Source organism: Siphateles boraxobius, unplaced genomic scaffold (genome assembly GCF_051911475.1).
Source record: "Siphateles boraxobius isolate OS27281-9 unplaced genomic scaffold, OSU_SipBor_1 19, whole genome shotgun sequence".
In the NCBI taxonomy this organism is placed as follows: Eukaryota; Metazoa; Chordata; class Actinopteri; order Cypriniformes; family Leuciscidae; genus Siphateles; species Siphateles boraxobius.
This window is the reverse complement of record NW_027508799.1, coordinates 22,069,714-22,094,929: the sequence shown is the minus strand read 5'-3', so window position 1 is coordinate 22,094,929 and position 25,216 is coordinate 22,069,714. Positions and strand designations below refer to the sequence as shown.

The 25,216-nt window shown below is 38.2% G+C and overlaps 2 protein-coding genes across 5 annotated transcripts in view; one reads left to right on the top strand and one right to left on the bottom strand.

Moving 5' to 3' along the window:
• Positions 1 to 5,724: 5,724 nt before the first annotated feature.
• impdh1b (IMP (inosine 5'-monophosphate) dehydrogenase 1b) lies at positions 5,725 to 19,304 on the top strand. 3 transcript variants are annotated; one of them, XM_077234288.1, is made up of 16 exons: positions 5,725 to 5,973; positions 7,807 to 7,905; positions 7,978 to 8,052; positions 11,859 to 11,907; positions 13,177 to 13,278; positions 13,361 to 13,435; positions 13,523 to 13,729; positions 14,834 to 14,921; positions 15,107 to 15,306; positions 16,358 to 16,448; positions 16,534 to 16,629; positions 16,821 to 16,964; positions 17,050 to 17,194; positions 17,404 to 17,547; positions 17,628 to 17,711; positions 17,809 to 19,304. In XM_077234288.1, the coding sequence occupies exons 2-16, from the start codon at positions 7,808 to 7,810 to the stop codon at positions 17,828 to 17,830; spliced, it is 1,620 nt and encodes a 539-aa protein (XP_077090403.1). In that variant the 5' UTR covers positions 5,725 to 5,973; position 7,807; the 3' UTR covers positions 17,831 to 19,304. The 3 variants fall into 3 exon arrangements, with proteins under 3 accessions (XP_077090403.1, XP_077090404.1, XP_077090405.1); XM_077234289.1 differs by lacking the exon at positions 7,978 to 8,052 and having other exon boundaries at positions 5,733 to 5,973; XM_077234290.1 differs by lacking the exons at positions 7,978 to 8,052; positions 17,809 to 19,304 and having other exon boundaries at positions 5,797 to 5,973; positions 17,628 to 17,715.
• A 49-nt stretch (positions 19,305 to 19,353) lies between these two features.
• Positions 19,354 to 25,216, bottom strand: part of prrt4b (proline rich transmembrane protein 4b) — a 30,039-nt gene continuing 24,176 nt past the window's right edge. For both annotated transcript variants that reach the window (XM_077234279.1, XM_077234278.1), the window contains one exon: positions 19,354 to 22,361. In XM_077234279.1, coding sequence (XP_077090394.1) covers positions 20,359 to 22,361 — 2,003 coding nt within the window. In that variant the 3' untranslated portion in view covers positions 19,354 to 20,358. The remainder of the gene's footprint in view (positions 22,362 to 25,216) is intronic.

Sequence of the window (25,216 nt, the reverse complement as noted above, 5' to 3'; positions counted from 1 at the left end):
GTAGCGCGCATCCCATCCAATAATCTTTGTGTTTTTTTTTTACTATTGATATGAAACAAAGTCTCAGATTTCAAATTATGTCTATTTTCTTACGAAATTAAAAAACATAAATACCTTTTAGGCGCTGTGGCGTGAGATCGTTCTGGAGCAGCTCAGCTCAAGAGAAGCAGCACAAGGAGTAGGAGTGCACATGTTCTTCTCTTCCGCCTTAATAATATCAGTTACAACGCGAAATGAACATGAATCTGATAGTGTGTTAAAAGATAGAGTACAACTTATCGATATCATGTTACATGCAATCGCTCAATCAGTGTTTCAACCGTGGAAAGACGTCAGTAAATCAGCTTGCAAACAAATGTCATGTAACGTCACATTTACCTCAGGAAAAACATATCCAGTGCAGTGACCATGAACTCGTTAGTCAGCTAGAAAAATTCACTCTAGAGAGGAGCATTTTACTAAATATATGTACCATATAACATAGTCATTATAATTTTTAATGTTCTTCAATATTTAATGCATGTTTGAATAATCTGGCAAGTTTTTATGACAGCCACCATTTAAATGTTTATTTTAATTATAAAAATAAACAAGTGTAATTTAAGTGTTTGTATACAAATCAGTTCATTTTTACCTTCAATATTATAGTAGGCTAATGAAGCCTTGTAGGCTACAACTGACTCCGATAGTTTACAGCATTAGTTAAGAGATTTGTTTTCCTTGAGAATTTGCCATATATTGTAGCCTACCTGATATCTATAATAATTAATATTGAATCGAATCGAATTGCAAGCTTGTGAATCGAAATCGAATCGAATTGTGAAATTTGTGTCAATACCCAGCCTTAATATTTATAATTATATTGTGTACCAATTACAGTTGATGACTGATCAAATACTTAATTGGGCTTTTGAATTGCAAACAGTGACAGAGAGTAATATCATAGGGACAATATACAACCATTTTAAAATGGTCTATGCATCCCTCTATTGGTGGAAAGAGAAATTGGAGATTTCGAAATAACCATACATGGTCGCTAGAGGGAGCACAAAATTATGTATCAAAAAGTTGTTTTTGGACATGTAGGCAATACCATGTAAATACCGTAGTACTTTAAAATGGTATTCTTATATAGTATTTTTTGTAAGGGGAGATGAATATAGTATTATACGGTATTGCAGTTAATCAGGAAAAATATACGTTCCATTTGTCATCTTTGCAAGTAAAATTGTAAAAGACGTGATGAGGGTCCCATAGTGGTTTTCCATGTTTAATGGGGACATTGCATAAACAATGATTTTTATACTGTACAAACTGTATATTCCTATCCCTTAACCCTAACCATCAGAGAAAAACTTTCTGCATTTTTTTTAGATTTTCAAAAACATCACTTGATTACTTGATTTAAAAGTGGTTTTCCTCATGGGGACCAAATTTTCCCACAAGGACAAGGATTTCAGATATTGCAATCTTTGTGGGTACATTTTACCCCCCTAACGTAGGGTATATGTACACCACCGCTCACCCTCCTCCCTCCCACACTAATTCCCTTAATGCACTGAATTGCCTTACACACATGAGGAGCAAAGGGAGGGTGTCATGAGTCTGTCACACTCTGTTTAGTAAATGGCACTCCCACAAAATGTGCATAAGATTCATTATCATGGAAACCACGAGACAACAAATGCATCTCATATTTTAGACAACCATGTAGATAAATGATTTTACATAATGTCTTGCATGCACTGTGTCATGTTTAGTGTGTGTGGTTTTGAAGACAGTCAGCTACTGTTTTTTCATAAGGTCTAAGAGGATTTCAGCCTAAGCTACCGTCTCCAACCAGCAACCACCTGCTTTTGCTTAGTACGACGTACAGTATACAGGGGAAAAAAAAATCTGTTATAGTGCACAACAATTATCAGCTGGTCAATGACACTATGTTTTGACGTGGAGTCCGTGTCCTTGTCATTGTGAGGCATGCTTATTTATAGAGAAGTGCTATGAACATGGATACTTCAAAATTGGTGGGTTATGCAATTTTATAATTTTCGCCTGGAAGACGGGGAAAAAATAAATAAATAAAAATAAATAAATAAATAAATAAAAGACTAAGCAATATCTATAGGGACCAGAATATCAGATACTTAGATGATTTTAACTAGGTCAGTAAAAGGCAAACAGAACACATAGGATAGGAATGCCCTAATGACAGACAAAATGTTATAATTTTGGGTTGTTTATTTTGTCTGGTTTTATCTAGTTTGTCTAGTTTATCTTGTTTATTCTTGGTTTCATTTTCTTGTTTCATCTCATCTTTTTTGTCTGGTTCTATCTAGTTGGTTTTTTTTTGTTTTTTTTCCATGTTTACTTGTTTTGTCTGTTATCCATGTTTTGAGTTTGCTTCAGCTCATTTTTTTCACCTGGTTAGTCTTGTTTGCTCGCTTGATCTCAGTTGTTTGTCTGGTTTTATCTAGTTTGGTTTTAATGGTTTCATTTTCTTGTTTTATCTCATCTGTTTGTCCGTTTTCCTCGAGTTGGTTCTGTTTACTTGTTTTGTCTATAGTTTATGTCTGGTTGTTTGTTTTGAGTTTGCTTCAGCTAATTGGTTTCATCTAGTTGGTTTTGTTTGCCTGCTTGATCTCATTTGTTTGTCTGGTTGTTTTATGCCTTTCATGGAAGCAGCTCTATATGCACACATTTATACTACACAGACAGTGAAGTGTCTTTCTCATCTTAATGGTCCCCAGGTCTAAATCTCCAATCCTCTTTGTGAGAGTGACATGTGCTCTTACCAGAACCACAGCTAAAGCCACAAAGGAGAGAGACCGCGAGCACAAAACACTGCTTTCTATCTCTTCACTGTCCTAGTCTGGAACACCCTCAGGCTTGAACATTCTCTTACTATCTCTAGTTTATTTCTAAATCCCTCCTTCCCGGTCCTCCTTTTATACCAGCACTTGAACACGCATGGGCCAGAGGGATTCAGAGGTGGGAATATCTCCAAGGCGACACCCGTGTCTCCATGTGAGCAGGTGCGTAGAGCTCGGATCCACAGTTCCTGGGAACTCACTCACCCTGGCTAAGAGCTCAGTCAAAGCAAAACTGACTGCTCACCTCATCAAACACGGGATCCCGGAGACATGAGAGTGCTTTTTAACTCTGTATTTACAGGGAGATAGACCACTTTAGGTTTTGTATTTAAATCATTTTTTTCCCACCTCTGAATCTTGAATCCATGATTGTGCTACTTTGAATTGGATTCAGAGACCATCGTTTGTATTTGCACTCAGCCACGAGACTAGCTTGGACTGGTTGGATTTGTTTTGGCAATGAACAGTGCACAGACTTTATACCTAAACTGGACAGAGATGGAGGGGATTCCAGAAGACTTTAAACAGGAGATGAACCATGAGATGATTAACAGCACTGAATGTTCTCCAAATGGCTTTCCAGCCGTCCCTCATGTGCGCGGACACGAGTCTGCAGCCCAACGCTACACGGTTAAATGCTTACAAGCAGGTTTTCCGGACAGGTAAGATCACAAAAGTCACAGACATGTTATTGGTACGAATAAAAGCTACGTCTGATTTAGGCCGTGCTAATTGAGACTTGAGCCTCACAATGTCTTCTGAGCTTGATTCTTTTTTTTTTAAATGCATGCAACTTGGAAGATAAATCCCCTCCTGTCATCATTTAATTAAATGCAAGGCTCGTTCTAATCTAATCTTTAATCCATCAAGACTAGGGGATAAAATAGGCTTCTTAAAAACTTAAAATCTGATGCAGGGTCAACAAATGTTGGCCTTTAAAAGAGCTATTCTGGGCACAGCAGATCAGTCTTCTCCAGCTATCCAGTTGAGTGTGAAGTCCTGACAAAGTCCAAATGGGTCAGAAACACTGAAATAGCTGCTGGTGCAGGAAGATATTCTGACCCACATGTCCACTGACCCGCAGAGGTACATATAACTGCTTCACCTCTCTGTTGTGATGGGAGGAGACAAGGGTCAGAGATTTTAATGGCTGAAGCCTCTGACAAACACACACTGCCACTTTTAGACAATGGAGCCATACTGATTGTCTGTACTGTGACTTTACTTGTCTAAATAAATGATACAAACCCACATGCACTTCCCATCTCACCCTGCTGGTCTAAAACTCCCTGGGGAATCATGGGATTACTACTCACATTTGCATTACCTCTGATCATTTTGACTAGGGGTGTCAGAAAAGTCTAAAAACATGGATAAAGGAAATAAAGAGTTTTTACAAAAGAAAGCGTTAATACGCACATTAAACGACTATTACTGATTTGATTAAAAGAAAATTGGGTGGGGAATGTGCTGGCCAGTCAATGGAGGGAATATTGTAAATTTCCTTAAGCACTGTCATCCTTTAGCAATTGGCATCTGGTAATTGGTTGTGGCTGACTTTTAAATCTAGCAGTGGTGCTAGACAATTACCAAGGCCTCCATGTGTCCAGTCTCTGCACGTTATGCATTTATTCAAGTCCTCTCATGAGACAGGAGAGAAAAATAAAAAAAATGGGTATATGTCTGAATTATTATTTTTTTAAACACATAAATGAAGTTCATACATTGTCAATACTTCAATACAAGGCTAGTTTGATATTTATGTGGGGCTGCAGCATGTCCATATTCACATGCACTCAAGAAAAGCTTTTTAAAGAATAAAAGAGTATTTAAATCAAATTTATGTAAAAAAAAAACTAACAACAACATGAATGAAAATAGCATTTCAAGAACTTCAAGGCACATGTGTTTTAAAGCATATCATTAAAAGATTTCACCTTTTTAATATCTTGGGCATCCTTAATTGTCATTTACCAATATATAGCCACCCTAGTGAAAAAAAACACCAAAATGTATTTAAAAATAATTTTTGTTCATACTATGTATACTACAAATCCATTCACATATTTACTGACAAATCACTTGAAAAATGACTGATATAAATATAATAATTAAACTTTATTTGGAGTAAAGTTTGGCCTAAAACGTGTTTTAACATCACTATTAGTAAGGATATGATCTCTGTATAGTATCGGTCTTTAAATGCAAGATATTTAAAATGTCCCCAAAGTATACCTGCACTAGTTCTTCTTTAACACAATCAAATATACCTTATCTTTAGTTTGACCTCAGCACTAAGTGCATTAGTACAAAATTAGTAATTCCTATTTAGCAGACTTTACCAATTTAGTATACCAAAAGAGCAATTGCAGGGTCTTTACATTAAGCACATAAATATGTAAATGTATTTGTAGTATACTTAGCATAAATAAATGTATTTCAAGTACACTTTAATACATTTATTTAGGTGCTGGGCAATGATTAATTGCATCCAAAATAAAAGTTTGTTTACATAATGTGTGTAAGGCGTTTAATGATTTTGTATATATAAATACACACATATGCATTTAGGCTATATATTTAAGAAATATTTTCATATATATATATATATATATATATATATATATATATACACACACACACACACATACATAACTTATATATAAATATTTTTTTTCTTAAACATATGCATGTGCGTGTATTTTTAAAAAATAATTATACACCGTAGGCCTACCTACGCACACATATTATGTAAACAAAAAAATGTCCACTAGGTTAAGCATGCAGTATAGGGTACATAAATAATACAGTAATACAGACAGACTAATGTTGCGGTTATGAAAGAGTTAACCGTGCTGTCGCGTCACCACGTGGATATGGAGCTGTGAGGATATGACGCGCTCTCTCTGTGTCTGCCTCGCTTTCCACATAAAGCCAGACTCATCACAAAACCTCAATTCAAACGGGACCATCTGAAGGATCTGAAAACTGGGGAAATAGTCTGTATAGAGGCACAAACCGTTTTTAGATAACAGTAAACTAGGTTTTTCATCTCACGCGCATCAGCACCAGAAACACGCGTGCTCATCTACAGACAGAGAAGGTTTGAATTCATATTTACTCGAGTATCAGTTGAAATGTGCTGCTTTTAGAAATGTGTTGCTGTACGAGCTCTAAACAAAGAACATCTTAACCAGGTGAAAGGTTGCTTTTGATTTCGATATGGAGACTCCGGGTTTCCCTGGCTTACATTTAATGTAGCCTACTCAATATAGGTCAGCGGGCCAGTAGTGCGAGTGCGATTACTGCGTTCAAAGACAAAATCCATGATTTATCGTTTCTGTGCAATGTGCACGTGTCAACATCTGTTCTTTATATTTTTATATCGCGCGTGCAGATGGAATAATGTTAGTAGGTAACGGCGCAGCATCGATATGGTTGTCAATCGAGTGTGTTTTCAGAATGAAAACCAAACGTCTTGTTGCCAACACTGTTAATCTTCCACGCTTCGTAACATGTGGTTTAATAGAGAATATGCGACGCTTCCTGGTGACGACACGCTTCTGAATGTGCTTTTCACTCAAATAAAATGGATCAGAAATGCATTTCCTGGAGTAAATACTAGAGCTTTCAAAGCAGCAAAAGAATAGTGCTAAGATTTAAAATGAACGTTAAAACAAATTGAGATTGATTGACTTTAATATCCACAGATATTTGGTCGTAATGGGACAATAGCGCGTGGCTGATTATGGATTAAAAACAACTGCATATCAGCTGATACTTGGGCATTTAGATTATCGACCTCAGCCAGAATCAATAAAAACATTGACACTGGCACAGTTTATAAAAATAGACAAATATCAGCTATTTAAACAGTTTGACTCCATAAAAAACTATGGCATCCTTATTGTCACAAAGTACAGCAACACAGTAAAAAAAGAAAATAGCAGATATTTTGAATATTTTAAAATCAAAGTTAATAACTTTCCAAAATCTACCTGTAAACTAGTCCAGTAGTGTCCAACCTGCGTCTGGAGGGCGACCGTCCTGAATAGTTCAGCTCCAACCCACTGTCTGCAGGTTTCAAGTAATTTCAAACATCTTACTTGATTAGCTAGTTCAGGTGTGTTTATTTAGGGTTAGAGCTGAACTTGCCTGATTGGACACTATTGGCCTAGTCAAATATCTTTAGTGAACTTCGGTATTGTGTTTATATTTATCAGCTGTTGGCCTTCCTGCTTTCAGGTTATCGTTATTTACATTGGTCACCACTGTTAATGTTTAATATAAACGAATAAATAGTTCGAAATTGAGGGAAGAACAAAGACCAGTTGCACTGAAAAAAAGTTTGGTGGAGAAACAATTTTCATTGAAAAATTGGTAGTAAACTTCACAAATAATGACAAAGAAATGGCATGTAACATGTTGAATTACACATGAAATTTTAAAGTAGAAAGACAGAAATAGTATTTACTTGTAATGTACTCCAGTAGTCTAACCCTAACTTCAAAAAAGTTCTCTTGATTGGTGGAGCTTTCTTTGCAGAATAATGGGTAATGTAGTTTTTCTCCAAGAATTCTACTGTTAAACATGATTCCTAAAAGATAAGTTGAAATAGTGCAAACTGATGGCTTCAACAAAAGCATAAACCATAGATTAACAACATCGTAGGTCACTGTAGGAAGTTGTTAAAAATCAATTCCCCTATGGAGAAAATTAATTGTATTTTTACTTGCAGAACTAGACTGCAGTCAAGTGTAAGTAAGTGCAGAAATGATTGAAGTTATAGTGTAAATTCTATAAGCTTTATACATAGAATTCCACTATAAATAGTGATTGGATGATTGGACTTTAGAATCAAAAGCAAAGTGGCTGGTTGGCACTGAAGAGAAGTGTGTGTTACTTACAGGTTGTGTTTGTGTATTTCCCTTTCCAGTATGGCAGACTATCTGATAAGTGGAGGAACAGGCTACATACCTGACGATGGACTGTCTGCCCAGCAGCTCTTTTCCATCGGAGATGGTCTAACTTACAAGTAAGTACTTTTCATTGGGTTCCTCTCCCTGAGTGATACTCTGTGCGTATGTAATGGGCATCCACATTACAGATCAGAACAGCAGTCTGTCCGAGACGGACTCACGGCAGAAGAGCTTTGCTCTATGGGGGACGGTATGACTTACAAGTGAGTAACACTGCCCTTCATGACATCATCTTCTAGTGATGCAAGCGTTCCAGCTGCATCTAGTCAGGATGGTCTATTTAGGGTCCTTGCTGTTGGGAGACAATCAAAAGATTTTGCTTTCAATCACTGGTGGGGAAACATGGTTTCAGCTCTAATCTGTGCCATATATATTATATAAATTAGCCTGGTTAAGCCAGGTTATATTTATAGTTTGCATGATTGATTTATACAAGCTGATTTGGTTTTCTAAGAAACTAAAGGGATAGTTTTCTCAAAAATGAAAATTGTCATCATTTACTGTCCCTTGTGCCTTACAAGGAAAGTCAAAGTCCTTCAAAATATTTAGTAAGGACAAAAAAAAAAGTCATTCAGGTTTGGAACAACATGAGGGAGAGTAAATGGTATCATGTTTGACTTTATGTATATGAATGTCTTCACTCTTTGTACCCTTAATGCATTGTAATGGAGTCAAACTTGTGACCTGAGGAGTGACATTAGTACACAGTGAGTTCATGAACAGTGCCGCTTTTAAGATTTAAATTACAAGGTGAAAGGTCCAGCTTTATAACTGTCTTATCTGTAATCAAAAGCGTGTAGGGATGCATCGTGGGCCGCATGACTGTCCTCACGCTGGCCTCATGTAAGGAGGGGGGGGGGGGGGGGTTGTTGTAAAAAAAAACACATTTGTGACGAAGACCCCCCCCCCACACCACCCCAATGCACCCTCCACCCATAGATTTGACACATGTATGCATGTGTTGAATCGATTTGTGTAACGCACGCATGTGTTTGCACAGTTTTTTCTTTGTAGGGCATGTGACACATGAGGCTCAGACCTCTGCTGTATTGATGCGAGATGTCTCATCTATATGTTACTTTGCAGGTTTGTTGTACTCTTTGTGATGACTCCTTCATTTATAACATTAACCGACTCAGAGGCCTTTTCAATGTTTTTTGCCAAATTAAAATGCACAATCCTGATTTTCTCTTTGTTACTTCTATGAAGCTAGCTGTTCATTGAGCTGTTTATCAGTTAAATGCACTTATTCAAATTACATTAAAATGTTTCAACAGGCAGCACATAGATTAATATCAAATCTGATTTAAAAATGTATTTCACATATTTGATTTAATTTTTATGAGGTAGTTCATCTAAACATCATTTACTCACCCTTTTTCTTCTGTTGGAAAATATTTTGAATAGTTTTGGAAAACAGTTTTGGTTACTATTGACTGCCATTATATGGGGAAAACCCCCAGACATTTCTAAAAATATATTAATTTAGCCTATGTTTCACAGAAGAAAAAACCTCATGCAGGTTTTGATTTGAATTTATTTTGGGGTGGAATGTCCCTTTAAGAATGCATCGATACTATAAATGTATAATGAAAATTAAGTTATTTATAGTATACTGTACTATTTTGTTTTAAATTTATACTAGCAAAGGACTATTTGCTTAATTTGTTGAATTCATCTCTTGAATATGATTAACTTAAAAGTAATTGGTCCCAACGTTGCATTTTAAGTTAACAAGGATGGAGCCATTGTTGCCTATAAATGTATTATGATGCTAGAAATATAATTTATAAATCAACCCCTCTTGCAACCTAAAAGCCTCCCGTTTCTACCAACTGGCTAAGATGTCTGCCTCCTATTCCTTATTGAATATTGCTCAAGATTATAATCAATTGAAATAAAACTGCAGAACCTAAAATCCATGCTAATCCAAATGGCTTTTTTTAGTCGGGGAAAGAACATGCATGTTAAATCAATGAATGAAAGTAGAGTGAGGCAGAATGACTTCACTAATGATGTTAAATGAAAAGAAATAGGAGTTATGCTGTGGATTACTCAGTCAGATGTCATTTCTCTTCAAATTATGGATAATTCAACTCATATTGAAGCCACAACTGGATTATGGAACCGCTTCATTAAAACCTAATATAGCTGAACAATTAGGAGACACTATATAGAATTCTATCAAAATACCATAAGTAAATGTAGGGTTTAGTGGATCATCATGTTACCTGAGTCTGTTCAGAGTTGGTTTGTATAAAGCGGTAGTCAGCATGTCTTTGGTGAAATTTGGCAGTGTACTTCTGCATATTTGGAGGGAGTCTGGGTTTCAGTCTGTACCGTCTTTGTGTCTAGTGAAGTTTATAGTCTGAGTCATCTAAAACTGAGACTTCTTGTTCCAACAGAGAGACTGTAGAGCTGTTGTATTATTCAGCAAATTCAGCGAGTTTACTAATCGATTATCATAGATGCAAATGTAGATTAGAGTCTTTTAAGTCATTTGTCTGTAAACGCAGAAAGTGACAAAACAACATCACCAAAAATGTTATGCTGAACAGGATTCTAGACCAATCAGATTTCATTGTGGATGTGGCCATGGCAGTTGCTGGGCGGCACTACATGACAAATAGAAATCAACCAAAGAAATGTCAATTCACAGCTTATTAGGATACAATTAGATTAATGTGGAAAAGTGCTTTTATCGCTTGATGCTACTTCTTATCCGTGCCTATATAGGACATGGTGTAACAAATATTTTTCCCTGCAATGTTCCTGGATTTGTAAAACAATTGTTGGATTTGTTTGGCAAAATATCTAGATTTTAGCACGTTTAATCAGGACAGCTGTCTGTTTTGCCCTTACAGCCTCATTTATTCTGGCTTTTCCTGATGTTCTCACCCTGTGTTGTTGTTTAGAGTGTGTGGCCAGCACATGTGGGCACAGAGACACCCCGCCCTGTCCCAACCGATACAGACTCCTTTTTTAGCCCACCACAAGCGGAAGGGAAAATATGTTTGTGTCCTTAAAGTTGCCTCTGCCTCTCCCTTTTCTTTTTTACGCACGCTGATCCTCTGCCAGACAGCTACCTTTTGTTTGTATGAGTAAAATCTGTAGATTTAAGTATAAAGACCGGGTATGGGTCATGTAGGGCATGTCAGAATGTGCCTGTGCCTCAGATGTTTTTCAAGCTCACCTCAAGAACCACACTTGATTTAGAGCTTCTCATGATTTAAGATGTCACGAATCAAGCAGTAAGCATCAGGTTTTCATTACGCTTGAATGTTGATCTGAAAAAACGTCCTCCTCTCCTGAAAATAAATTCTCATGTCTGTTAGTTTTGAGGCTATTTAAATGGTAGAGGTTGACAAATTTAACTTTTAGGAGATATGTACTTCTGTTCAAAAGTTTGAGGTCAGTAATATTTTTTTTCTAAGAGAGAAATGAATACTTGTATTCAAAAATAATGCACTAAATTGATCAAATGTGACAGTAAAGACTTGTTTTATCTTTTATTCCCAAGTACTTTCTTAGGCCAGAGCACTCTACGTACACGTACTATAAATTATTTCAAATAAATGCTGTTCTTCTGAACTTCATCAAAGAATCCTGGAAAAAGTTATCATGACTACCACAAAAATATGAATAACTGTTTTCAACATTGATAATAATAAGAAATGTTTTTCTTGAGCACCAAATCGGAATATTAGAATGATTTCGGAAGGATCGTGTGACACTTAAGACGGGAGTAACGATGCTGAAAATTCAGCAGTTTTGAAAATATAAAAATTGTAGTACTATTATTTCATAATAGTTTTACAGTATTTTTGATTAAATAAATGCAGCCTGGTGAACACAAGTGACTTCTTCGTAAACATTAATAAAAAAATCTTACAGACCCCAAGCTTTTAAACAGTAGTGTTTTTAAAACTGACTGCGTTTCTCTTCCAAGAGAATGTATATGATTTGATTCTTGGTCTCTGATTGTTTTCTCTCTCTGTCTCATTTGCAGTGACTTCCTGATCTTGCCTGGCTTTATTGACTTCACCTCAGATGAAGTGGTGAGTCGTCTAGCCTGTGTCCTCCACACACTCATTCACTCATTCGGTTTGTTTTTATAATGACGTGTCCGTTTAAACTACCCGTCTGTGTTTTCTCTGCACTCACTTTTTTTAGCTAAATGGCTGTCTCTTTTGTCTCATTGCTCACTGTAACCTAGCTTGAAAAGTGCCTAGTTTTAAATCTATCAAATGTCTGTATGGCCCTTACAAAAGTAACAGTTACAATTAAAACGATTAAAATCCTAAAATAATGTCTAAATTTTGAGGGTCTATCGAATTATGTATTTTAAAATTGTGGTACATATTTATTTTAAATTTAGCAATTCACTAATTTTAATGATCAAAAATGTTATATTTAGTCCCAAATTTTGGATGCGACCAAGGATTTTCCCTAACTGTGTTCCACTTCACTTATTGTGACTATATTTGACTTTTGTAACATTGATTCAGCACTTTTGAATTACTCGTAAACCAGCTGCTATTTCTCCCCTTAATTTGAATTGTGTTCTATTTTTTCTTTTGTATGCAATAATCCACCTACACTCATTACAATTTAATGAACTTTGAACATTCTGCTGTATTATCTTTTGTTTTCTTTTTTTAAATTACCTTTGGCGCAGAGTAGGGCTTTAAAGATCCCTTGAATATAATAATGAAATAAATGAGGTCGAAGCTCAAAACAAAAGGAATTGCCACAATGACCAAGATTGAAACTGAAACTGCTATTTGGGTTTGCGTAGGCTGGTGTAATAACAGCTTCAATGTCTTTGTGTCTGACTTTTCTTTGAGACCTTACAAACTAGCTTTCACTGAACCATAGATTTGGGAAATTTCCCACTATGGTGTCTGTTTTCCCATGAGGCCACTCTCCCCCACCGGTGTGAATGTGAAAGCATATATTTTGGGAACTTTGGCTGTTAGTATCGGCACGGAGAAGGTTGCAAGGGGAATGTTTGCTAGCTTATCAGAGTTAGAGGAACAGTTCTCAGCACTGGTGTATAAATGAAGGTCACGGCCTTCGGGCCTTCACTGCAACCTTATTTTATCCCCAACCACCCACTTTTCATTATTTTGGTTTGCATTTACTTTTACACACATGCACAGAATTATATGTGGTGTTCTTTGAAGTAGTTCTGATATGATATTGATGCCTTTCTGCCTCTAGTGGCCAGACATAAAACAGATCAGTCAAAATGCGGTCACCTTTGTTTTATTCAAAGAAATAATGTTTGACTTTTTTCCCCTTTTTTTTTATGATGTTTTATGAAGGACCTAACCTCAGCATTAACCAAGAAGATCACATTGAAGACCCCACTCATCTCCTCTCCTATGGATACTGTTACTGAATCCTCAATGGCCATCGCCATGGCGGTAAGTTCCTCTTAGATCCCCTATTTTGATTAGACTGACATCTGTCAATCATTAATTTGTATATTTATGACTTGTTGCTCAGCTGATGGGAGGAATTGGCATCATTCACCATAACTGCACCCCAGAGTTTCAGGCCAACGAGGTGCGCAAAGTGAAGGTAAGACTGCGTCACCCTTCATAAATGTTTAATGTAAGGTTGGTGTATTCTGTGTGCGTTTATACCTATTAATATTTGTTCCTGCAGAGGTTTGAGCAAGGTTTCATCACTGATCCAGTGGTCCTGAGTCCTCGTCACACTGTAGGTGATGTACTTGAAGCAAAAGTTCGACATGGATTCTCTGGAATCCCCATAACGGAGACGGGCAAGATGGGCAGCAAACTGGTCGGCATCGTCACATCACGAGACATCGATTTCCTGTCTGAGAAAGACAATAGCAAACCCCTAGAGGAGGTAAGACTGCCTTTGTGATCGTGTGCATCTACACTACTGTTCAAAAGTTTGGGGTTACGATTTAACGTTTTTGAAAGTAGTCTCTTATGGTCACCAAGGCTGCATTTATTTGATCAAAAATACAGTAAAAGCAGTAATATTGTGAAATAATATCATTACAATTTAAAAAAACTTTTCAATTTGAATACATTTTTAAAATGTAATTTATCTCATGTGATGCAAAGCTAAATTTCAGCATCATTACTCCAGTCTTCAGTGTCATATTATGCTTCAGAAAACATTGTAATATGCTGATTTAATGCTCAAGAAATATTTCTTATTATTATCGATGTTGAAAACAGCTTATTAAATCGCTTATTTTTTGTGGAAACCATGATATTAAAAAAATCTCATTGACCCCACTCTTTTAAATGGCAATGTACTGTATATACTGTATTAGAGCACATGATAATATAATATAATATAGGGGTGTATGATATATATCGTCTGCGTTAATATCGTAATTGTTGTTTTAACCATGTGCGATTTGACATTATCGAGTATAGCCTATCCCTCACACACACACACACACACACCCAGAGAGTGCATGTATACTCTGTGCTGTAGAGAACAAACCTCTTGCTGAAGCTCGAACTTGCTGCGCAACATACAATAATGAACCTCATTGGTTCTTGCGGAAGCTCAAACGTGTTGCGTAACGAGAATAAAAATAATAAATAAAAGCCTAAATTCAATTCAATTCATCATCATATAAAGCAATCTCTTTAGAAAATTTTGACTAAACATGTCAATTCATATGGATTAGTTTTATGATCACTTTTTGGAGCGTCAAAGTTTCAGTTGCCTAGCTGTCAATGGAGGTACAGAAAGCTCTCAAATTTCATAAAGATCTTCATTTGTGTTCCGAAGATGAACAAAAGTCTTACGGGTTCGGAACGACATGAGGGTGAATAATTAAATGGTTTAGTTCACGAAATGAGTCATTAACTAATATAATTAACTAATGTTAACAAATGGAACCTTATTGTAAAGTGTCACCATGTACTATAATATCAGTGCTTGGCATACTGTACCTTTATGGCTGTGTAACTAATTGTTTTCTAGGCCATGACTAAAAGAGAGGATCTTGTTGTTGCTCCTGCTGGTGTCACACTGAAAGAGGCCAATGATATCCTGCAACGCAGCAAAAAAGGTGAGAACACCCAAACACAAACCATAGTCAACAGATGCAATTGAACTCCATTTAACTGAATTATAAAAGTATCGAATTTGTACTTTTAGCCCTTTGGACCTCCTCCACCCACAGGAAACGGTATAAAATATAGTATTAAACCATTTTAAAAGGCCTCAATAGGTTATATTTGTTTACTTGTACAGGTAAGCTGCCCATCGTGAATGACAAGGATGAACTGGTGGCCATAATTGCCCGCACAGACCTGAAAAAGAACAGGGACTATCCTCTAGCCTCCAAAGATTCTCGCAAACAGCTGTTGTGTGGTGCCGCCATCGGCACCCGTGATGACGACAAATACCGTCTGGACTTGATCACGCAGTCTGGGGTAGATGTAGTGGTTCTGGTAGGTCAAAGCCACTATAAATTTAAAAATGAAATTAAATCCGGTGCTGCATGTTGGTTTATTAATGCTTGAAGGGGGATTATCTTCAAGATAAATGTAAAACCAAAACTGTGGGACATTATTTTGGTGTCTATTAAATGTGAAGTGTGAGGTATCTGCGCCACTAGTGTATAGGGTGGTGTGATGCCAACTACTTTCAAGTGTATAGAGTGGTGTGGCGCCAATTAACCTGTAGTGTATAGAGCAGTGTGATTCTAATCACTTTCCAGTGTATAGAGTGGCAGGATGCCAATTGACCCTTCGCAGGGAGCTTGATTGACAGGTGATCTGACCAATCATACTTCGCCATCCGCCATTTTGTCCGACAAAGCAGTCAGGAGAGTTAGTAGATTAACATGGGAGGATTTGAACTTGAAAAACTGAATATACTGACGCCTTTCAGCGGTTAAAACAACATTCCTTCTTATGTTCATTCATGTTTATTTGATGCTATAAATGAACTAGAAGGAAGACATGATCGGTTCACTCGCAGCTTTAACTGAGGCTCTACAGCGATCTGTCACGACACATTAAAGAGCCACAAAATGGTATTTATTGTTTAAATTTCTTTTTAAAAATGACCAAATTTGAAAGGTGAGACTTTGTTTAATATGTTTAATATCAAAAGTAACCGAAAAGTAACCTTGCCTGTCCTGTCTGTCAGCGTATTGTCAGTCTCCTCTCTTATCCGCAATGTATTTTTCACTGCGTGAGACCATGGTGTGTGCGTGAGAGCGGCGTAACTTGTCGGACATAGCGACAGTAAATAAGGGGGGCGGGTCTTTGCAAAGGCTCAATTGCTTTCCAGTGTATACAGCAGAGGGAGGCGTGAGGCCAACTACTTGTTTGTGAATGTGTAGCCTATCTTATGTATTGTGTTTGTTTTATATGTCTGGTGCTGCAGTGGCTGTATTCGTGAGCCGAAAACAAATTTCCCATTGGGACCATAAAGTATACCTACCTCCCTACCACTAGTATCACTGCGGTATCTCATTTTTATTTGTTTTTTTAGGATTCGTCACAAGGCAACTCTGTATACCAGATTGATATGATCCATTACATCAAGCAGAAGTACCCAGAGCTGCAGGTTGTGGGAGGAAATGGTGAATATAAGATTATATTACCACAATAAGCAGTTGCTCTCTCTTGTTCTCTCTGACTTCAGTCTCTCTCTCTCTCTCTCTGAAGTGGTTACAGCAGCTCAGGCGAAGAATCTGATAGACGCAGGTGTGGATGCGTTGAGAGTGGGAATGGGCTGTGGTTCAATCTGCATCACACAGGAAGGTTGGGAGTTAATCTCACACGCATACATTCAACATATTACCCACATGTTGCCTGGGATACAAACTGGCAAACCCCTAGGGGAGTGTGGGCATAATTTTAAAAATATCAGCTTTAAAATGTGGATTTACAGTTGATTTCAGCATGAGGATTTAAAAAACTTACTGAAGAGTGTCCATTTCTGTTTCCCGTAGTCATGGCATGTGGGCGACCTCAGGGCACCTCAGTGTATAAGGTGGCAGAATACGCTCGAAGATTTGGGGTGCCGGTCATCGCAGATGGTGGCATCCAGACGGTCGGCCATGTGGTGAAGGCCCTATCCCTGGGGGCATCGACAGGTAATATTTGCTGGAGTTCACTTTTAACAGTTAAAGTAAAAAAAAACATGTCTGTTTACATGAAACAAATGTATTCTATCTGCAGTTATGATGGGATCTCTGCTGGCCGCCACCACAGAAGCTCCAGGCGAGTATTTCTTTTCAGATGGGGTGCGACTGAAGAAATACAGAGGAATGGGCTCACTAGATGCCATGGAAAAAAACACCAGCAGCCAAAAACGATACTTCAGGTGTGTGGTAGTGTGTGTTTGTGTAGTACACTGTTCACTGGACATAAATTATTCAGTAATAGGAAGCACAGAATGAAATACTATCTTAATACTGCGCTGCATACAGGCTGCCGTTCCTAACAAACATATTATGTGACTCAGTGTGCAGTATATGATATATTATCATTACATGAGCTTTCTTTCTGTGTGCTGATTGGCTGTCTTGGCAGTGAGGGTGATAAGGTGAAGGTGGCTCAAGGAGTTTCAGGTTCTGTGCAGGATAAAGGCTCAATCCATAAATTTGCCCCATACCTCATTGCTGGAATCCAACACGGCTGCCAAGACATTGGCGCGAAAAGCCTCTCTGTGCTCCGGTAAGTATGTGCCCGTGTTTTATTGTGCATTTGGTTTGGTTTCATGCACTATAAAAATTCCTACACTGTTACATATTTAGCTCCATGATGTATTCTGGAGAGCTGAAGTTTGAGAAGAGGACCATGTCTGCTCAGGTGGAGGGTGGTGTACATGGACTTCACTCGTAAGTCACCAGAGGGTGCCAGTGCTCAACACTACCTTCATATGTCAAAGCTAAGATCAGTATCACCCTCTGAAACTATTTTCTTTTGTATCCATAGTTATGAGAAGCGTCTTTACTAATGGAATGGGCAGAACACGGATGAGAAACAGTGACCAAACACCTCAGACAAATCCTAGAACTTAGCCCACCCTGCCAGCACCCCTTCTCTGCTCTTCACCGTTCCTCAGGCACAACCACCATAGTGAGAGATGGAGAAGCAGTATTAAATGAGTTTGAGAGCAAGACCTCAAATGAATTCAATCCCCCAAAACATGGCAGTTGCACTCGAGGGAGCATCAGGGTTGCCAAAAAGCTGCCCGAGTGTGGGTTTTTGCATCTGTTTATGAGCAGACCGGTAAAAACAAGGCAGCATTTGGAGCGAATATTCTTTAAAGCCTTTTTTTCTCCCAAACTTGATTCAACCATGTTGCAGCATCAATTTCTATATCTCCATATCCACCTGCAAAATGATGACTGCTGTGAAACCAAGTGCTCCAGCTATACTTGAGGCAATCTTTTCTGTAGTAGATTTGTAACTGCTAAAGATGATATTTTTTTATTTTCGAAGGCAGAAAACAGATGTAGAAAATTGTCAATTTTGTGATGGTTAAATGTCAATTGTACTATCAGTGAGACAGATCTCTTCATGTCCACAATACCGCGTCCTGTAACTGGGTACGATTTATATTCAAAATAATTATACCAAATCTGATATCTGTAGATATACATAGTTGCTCTGAGTGTCATGCATTGTGTCTGGATTATTTTTGACTAAAAAGCTGGAACAAACTGGGTTTGTTGATCAAGGTCAGGTAATGATGGCTGACTTATAATGCAGGCTTTTGGGAATTTTAACAAGAAATACTGATTATGGGATCTATGTTATTGCAGTTGTGACTCTTGAGTGCAGAACAGGTATAAGAGTTTTAATTTGCATGCTTTTTTTTACTAGCCAATGTTTCTATTACTTACATAACGGTCAAGTGCATTTTTTTTTGTTGCTAAGTGACAATTATTCTTTTATAAAAGCCTAATAAATGCTGTGAGTATCCTGGTCCTCTCAGGATATGTTTGTCCAGTCATCTAAATGTCCCCTACAGCTTTGCATGTTGGGTGAACCTGAGACATGCCTTGTATTGTGTAATACATTTGTCTTAACCCAAAACACGCCACTTGTGCTTGCCAGATCCTATGGCTTCATATAATTATCACTGCCAAATGAAGCGTCATCCATATGAATTTAAATGTTTTTTTTAAAATATGTTTTCATTACTATTTGTTTTGCATTTTCCACTAGCGGTTTTTGTTTAAAATCATGCATTCTTAGCATTGGATGTGTGGACTATTATCTATTCTGTACAACATTCTCAGTTTGACAATGTACAAAGACATGGTTTGGATCCTTTGATCAACTGGATGTTGCTTGTTAGTACATTGCTTTGCTCACAGTCACAGTCTTGACAACTCAAGAGCCAAGTTTGTTTACCGCAGTGTATTCAACTGAGGTTGCTTATCCTGTTCATTATTATTGAAAATAAATAAAAAATAACAGTTTTTTTGTGTTTGCTTTATGGATTTAAAATATTTCTGCATGGGACAAATGTCAATTTTCAATATATTTATTGAAAATCTTCAACAGCCTCTAAATGACAAACAGATGTATCAGCAGTTTCTCACATAGTTCATGTTTTCAGAACATGCACACTATAAAATGTACAAAGTCTCTTTTCTTCATTTTAATATGTATTGAGTAACAGTGTTACAAGTATTTGAAAACGATGTAAAACCTGGCAGATTATTCATTAAGTGCAGTACATATCAAATATACACTATAAGCAGGATAAAATGGCAGTCTATAGTGCAGTTTGAAGTTGAAGTTATCAGTAGAGTGTTACAAGAGTACTTCCATCCTTCTCTGTTGATAAAACTGTTTAGGCCCTCAACATAATGCATTGTTGCAAACTAACAAAAGGGACTTGAAGTTACCTGTGCAACTAAAGACTAGAAGCACAAAGACCTTTTCTAAATGTTTAAAATTATGCGATTATAAAATTGGATTTGGCAGGTTATACAGCATTTAATTTGAAACTATTTTCTGATGCTATAGTCCATAGTAATTGTTTTGTAGTATGGTTATCAGTAGTTTGCACTCTCACAGTATTAATCATAGACCAAAAAGGGATTTTGTACAAATTCATACAAACATCACTATTAGCATTGAAAAGAAGTTTTGAAACACTCTTTTTTTTACAATTACAAATTTGTTTACCAATAATCAAAAATTTTTGTACAAAATCTGCCTAAGCCTAAGCTGGCAATCGGTGGCACTTCTTAAACCTTTACAAGAATATTGACTTCAGAATCCATCTCTTTGGAGAACTTACCTGACAAACCAACAAGCACCCCTACAAAACAAAACATTTGCCACAGTTCTGGTCCACAAAACATTTTCCTGTATGTCTACATAAAGCAAATGTGTTTTGACACCTTGGCAAACAGACTCACCAAATCACCTGAGCTGCATATTACTTGCCCATCACATCACTGAAATTCTTTTGGCATCATCATATTACATCATTCGGTTGTATCTGAAAGTAAAGGTCTCCCCCTAGAGGTCAATAGTCTCACTGCAGACGCTAAGAGCATCAATCTCTCTGCACACACTGATAAATTCTTCTTGGACTGACTGGTCAAACTCTGATTGCTGGTCCAGACTCTCCTCTGACTTTAATGTACTGTAGGGTCTCTGTAAGCTTCCTCCTTGGTCTCTGGAACCCCTACTGAGGGTAGAGGGTGGTGGATGGTGTCCTTCTGGACTAGAGCACAAAATCAGAGATGAGCCACCCAGAGACTGTCTGTAGAGGGAACTGGAACTGGAGCTGCCTCTCCAGGGCTCTGGAGATGAGCAGCAAGTGGAAGATGAAAGTGAGGGAGATGGAGATGGAGGAAAACCCAGTGATGGGCCACCTGGTTGGGCTTGAGAAGGCAGGGGAAATTGGGGTAGCACTTCCACACATGAAGATGTTCGATATAAGCCTGGATGATCAGGAGTAAGGGTGTCTCTCAGGGTTTGGGCACCACTGGAGTTGGTCTCTCTACCATTCAGGGAGCGGTCACTAGAGGTGAAGGGTCGTAAGGGGCTGAAGATACTCATGGGAAATAGAGACTCACTAAACAGAGCCTCATCAATGCTTCGACGCAGATTTATGGGTGATGGAGGGCGCAGGTCCGCTGTGGAGTCACTGGTACAGGATGAACCCATAGAAGGGGCACCAGTGTTGGGCAAGTCCAGGTCAAGGTCACGATAGGCCAATGCCCGATTGCTATGGTATAAAAGGTCAAGGCCATTCAAGCTGCTGAGACGGTCATCCACCAATGTGTACAAGGGTAGACACTCTGTCTCTCCATGCCCAATTGGATCACAGATGGCCAGCTTCTCCTGATGGGACAGAGTCCACTGGTAGCTCCCAGGAATGATAGGTGACTTTGCCGTAAGAAGATCTTTCCAGCAACTGCCTGGTTGGGGAAGATGATCAGAACAGTAGACTGGTTGAGCAACTACCAGAACCAGTGTGAGGCAAACCATTGCTTCACACACTCGGCAGCTGAATTGAAAAGTCCACCACGGCCAAGGCCGAAAGGATTCAGCACTTCCAGCAATGCCGAGAGCATGCAGCATGGCATAGAGTTGCAGGCCCGCACAAGCCAAAGAGAAGACAGCAGAGAGCAGCACTGCAGCTGCTGCCCGGTCCCAATCTTTGCTTTCTGCAAATGGGCAGCGGTTGTAGCGTTCTGCTGGTGTCGGTGATGTGTTGTTCAGATGATAAATATGCTTGGAGTCAGCACGAACGTAGCAGTAGAACACAAAATATGCAGCTGATAGGAAAGCTGCCAGAGCCACAAAGGCACCTCTAGAGATCAAGGACAGAAACAGGTAGACCTGCTGGTCAACATGGAGTAATGCAACAGGGCCAAAGGCAGCAGCAAAGTGCAGAAACACCAAGCAGGCCAGGAAACAAGGTCTTTGAAAGGCGGAATAGGATAGCTGCATACGAGAGCGCATTGACAGGAGCAGGAATACTAGGCCAAAGGCAGCAGTTATGCAGGGGAATGGTGCCTCGTAAAGTAACAGCGAGGCCTCTGTGGATGCCATGCGGTCCTGGTATCCGTACGCATCGTACAATAGGGCAAATGCCCTAGTGCAGCCAGCAGCCATCAGGCAGAGACTGACCAGAGCAAAGTAGCCACAGCCTGATGGGTACTGTAGGGGCAGGCACAGAAGGTTCAGGGTGGAGGCCAAAGCGACTAGACAGAACACAGTGCCCAGGCCGTAAATGTGTGCTTCCCATGCTGAACCCCATGCTGCCAGGGCACTGTTCCAATCAGAATACAGTGCCACAAACATAGGTGGGGCTGGAAACAGGACTGGACTCTGAGAGAGGTTGGTGGAGACAGTGGTTGTGCTGTCATTTTTGCTGATGTTGCTCAGGACAGTGGTGGGCCAAGGGTTACTTGAACTGCAGATTCCAGAACGTTCCGCGTTGCAGTCGGGGAGCGCAGATTCTTGAGTAAGGTCTGTGAGCCAGTCTTCAGACATAGTGGTTGGCATTTCTGAAATGAAGAGCATACATGTTGTATTATTATTAGTAACAGAAGATGTGAAGATGTATAAAGGCATATGTGTAAAGCATACTTTTTGAAATGGTTTCTTCAAAGTGTTATTATTTAATATTAGTGTCATGTAAGTGTTCTTCTTTAAAGTGGTCATATCATAAATGTCTTTATTCCTTTAGCTGTTTTTTTCCTAGGGTTCATTTATAAATGTCTAAAACTCTTATCTCAAAAGAATGAGGAAAACTTGATTCCCCATGATATGACCGATTTAAATGTCAAAGCTGAAAGTAAAGCTAGCTACATAAATCACATAAACAAAAGAAAAAGAATCTGTAGAAAAAAACCGGAAAAGCTACTGCTCATTTCTTTTAACCCTGAAACACAACACAATGCAGAATATGGATAAAACACCTGCGGAAAAATAAATAAATAATATTCCTTCGTACATTGGGCCCTATTTTTACGTAGTGTATACAAAATAAGTATTCTACCACAGAAAACCAAGGCAGTCATTACTGTCACCAACATCTCTGACAACCTATGATTTGTTTTTCTGTGATAGACATCGCCACTAGAGGACATTTCTGAGGTGTCTGCACAGCTAAGCATGTTTCATAGTGGAAAACCATGATTTAGCTGTTTAGATTCCCAAATCTGAGAAATTCCACATCTAATGTTTTTTTGAACATATCAAAGGTAACAGCTCTTATAAACTATTATAGATGACAGTGGGAGAACATATCTGACTCAGTAGCAGGGATTGGTGGGTTGCCATAAAACAGCTGTTGTTTGTATATAAATGTAATTGTGATTGGATTGTTAGATTCACAGATTGCTGTGGGTGGAGGCTGCTATTTTAGGTTTTGGATTCTGTGGCTTGGCTTTGGTGCTGAGGAGTGTTACATACATTAGAGTTTCTTAGCCCTACAGAGTTGGAACAGCATGTGAAGTTCCATGTGACAGCCATTTCCAATTCTGTAAATGCTTCGTAAACGCTTATCAAACATTTTCTTTGGAAGTGATGTACAAGTAATCCAAAAGCAAGTCCTCAGATGAACTAACCTCAACGTACAGCATGTAGACTTTATAGAAACCCACACAGGTTTGTTTGTGGCATCTAATGTGCCACTGTAAAATGTGATAAGACATTCAAAACATTTAAATCCCCCTGCACAGGAAGGATTGCCCTGCTGTGCATTTGCAACTGATGTGCAAATCCATACGAGATGGATGATATTAGCTTCCACAGCCATATCATTCCTGTGCATAACAGTGTGAAGATGTACGCCTGCTCTTAAAAGACTGACACATATAATTACACCCTTTTCAGAGCAGATGAGTCATAACTCATCTTAGCCGCCATGATCAGGCTTTCTAATAGAACCTTTGAGTTTACTGAAGCCCTGAGACAAAGCATGGAGGCAATTATACAAGGCAATTACAATTTATTATTATTATTATTTGTGTACCTGTAAACATTTATAATAAATAACTTGATGAATAGCTGATGCCAACTTTTACTTAGTCAAATGAACACATTTTTCTAAAGAAACAACAAAAAAAATCCAATACATTTATTTTAACCATTTCAATAAGGATGCCATTATTGCACTGTCCTTATCCCTGTTTTGACTGATAGGAATTGATGAAAGGCATAAGACAAAAGGCAGGCATATTTTTTCTCATTTGTAAGGTCAACCAACCAATACATCATGTCTGGATGTTGTTGAGTGCTGGTGAGACCCTGCCTCATATTGGGTTGCTTCTATAGTCTTTTATATGCTGGTAGTGACAGACAATTTCCTGTTACACCCAGAACCAAATTAACTGCTTTATGACCTTCCTCCTTTTAAAAAAGCATAGGCGTACGCAGAGACATGGGTCATTCCCAAAGATGGGTCTGGTATTTTTTGCCCTAGTTTCGGCCTCTCTGGCTGATGACCACCACTTTGACTAAATATACACATTGTGCCAGACAGTGGTGAGCATTGGCTTCCATGTTTATGTCAAAAACCTATCTAGTGCTTCTTCTGATGGTGGGAGTAGATAATCAAACCTAGCTGCCCTTGATTAATGGTAGCGTGTGTGTAACAGCCGCTCACTGCTCATTAGATACTTCTCTTTAATCAAAACCACCACAACACTAACCACCAAGCAGCCCTCATTAAGTATATAGCTTGACATCGAGATGGCTGTTTATCCACTTATATTAAATATAGGTTACAGTCAAGTCCTCCTGTTCGCCACAAACTTTGGCTCATCGGAATACACTGACCTGAATTCATTTCAATATAACTGTCTGAAAGGCTGTTCAACTCTGCATTTTTTTATGCTCTATGTTATTCGTTTATGAAAAATGTCCATTCTTAATGTGTCTTATTGAAGCAGCATGAACAAAACAATTTCTGTGCAAATCCCACAAAGGCATTTCTGTGTAAACTGCTGAACCGAATGTGACGTACATACAAAAATCTGGTTGTGTATTAATGAATAAGAGTTTATTATGAGTTTAATATATTGCTTTTGCTGCATTTTGCTGTAATAGACGCAGTTGATTCAATCTCCTCTTTTGATATTTGTATTTCCCTGGCCTCATATATAAATGTATGCTAATCTAACACTTTTTGTTGACATTTTGCATAATTTGCTTAATAAAAACAACTTTAAAAAGTACATTTTTCAAAGAATACACAGCTTTCTACACAAAAGTTTAAATAATTGCAAGTGACAGTAAAGACTTTTACAATTTTAAATAAATGCTGTTCTTCTGAACGGTCTTCAAAAAATCCTAGACATTTTTTATCATGCTTTCCACAAAAATTAAGCATCATAACCGTTTTCAACATTGCTAA

Excerpts from the sequence above, each read along its gene's own strand:
- impdh1b (XM_077234288.1), top strand. The coding sequence starts at position 7,808 with ATGGCAGACTATCTGATAAGTGGAGGAACAGGCTACATACCTGACGAT. Across the intron at positions 16,965-17,049 it reads ATCCCTGGGGGCATCGACAG|TTATGATGGGATCTCTGCTG; the intron begins GTAATATTTGCT and ends TTCTATCTGCAG. Across the intron at positions 17,548-17,627 it reads AAAAGCCTCTCTGTGCTCCG|CTCCATGATGTATTCTGGAG; the intron begins GTAAGTATGTGC and ends TTACATATTTAG.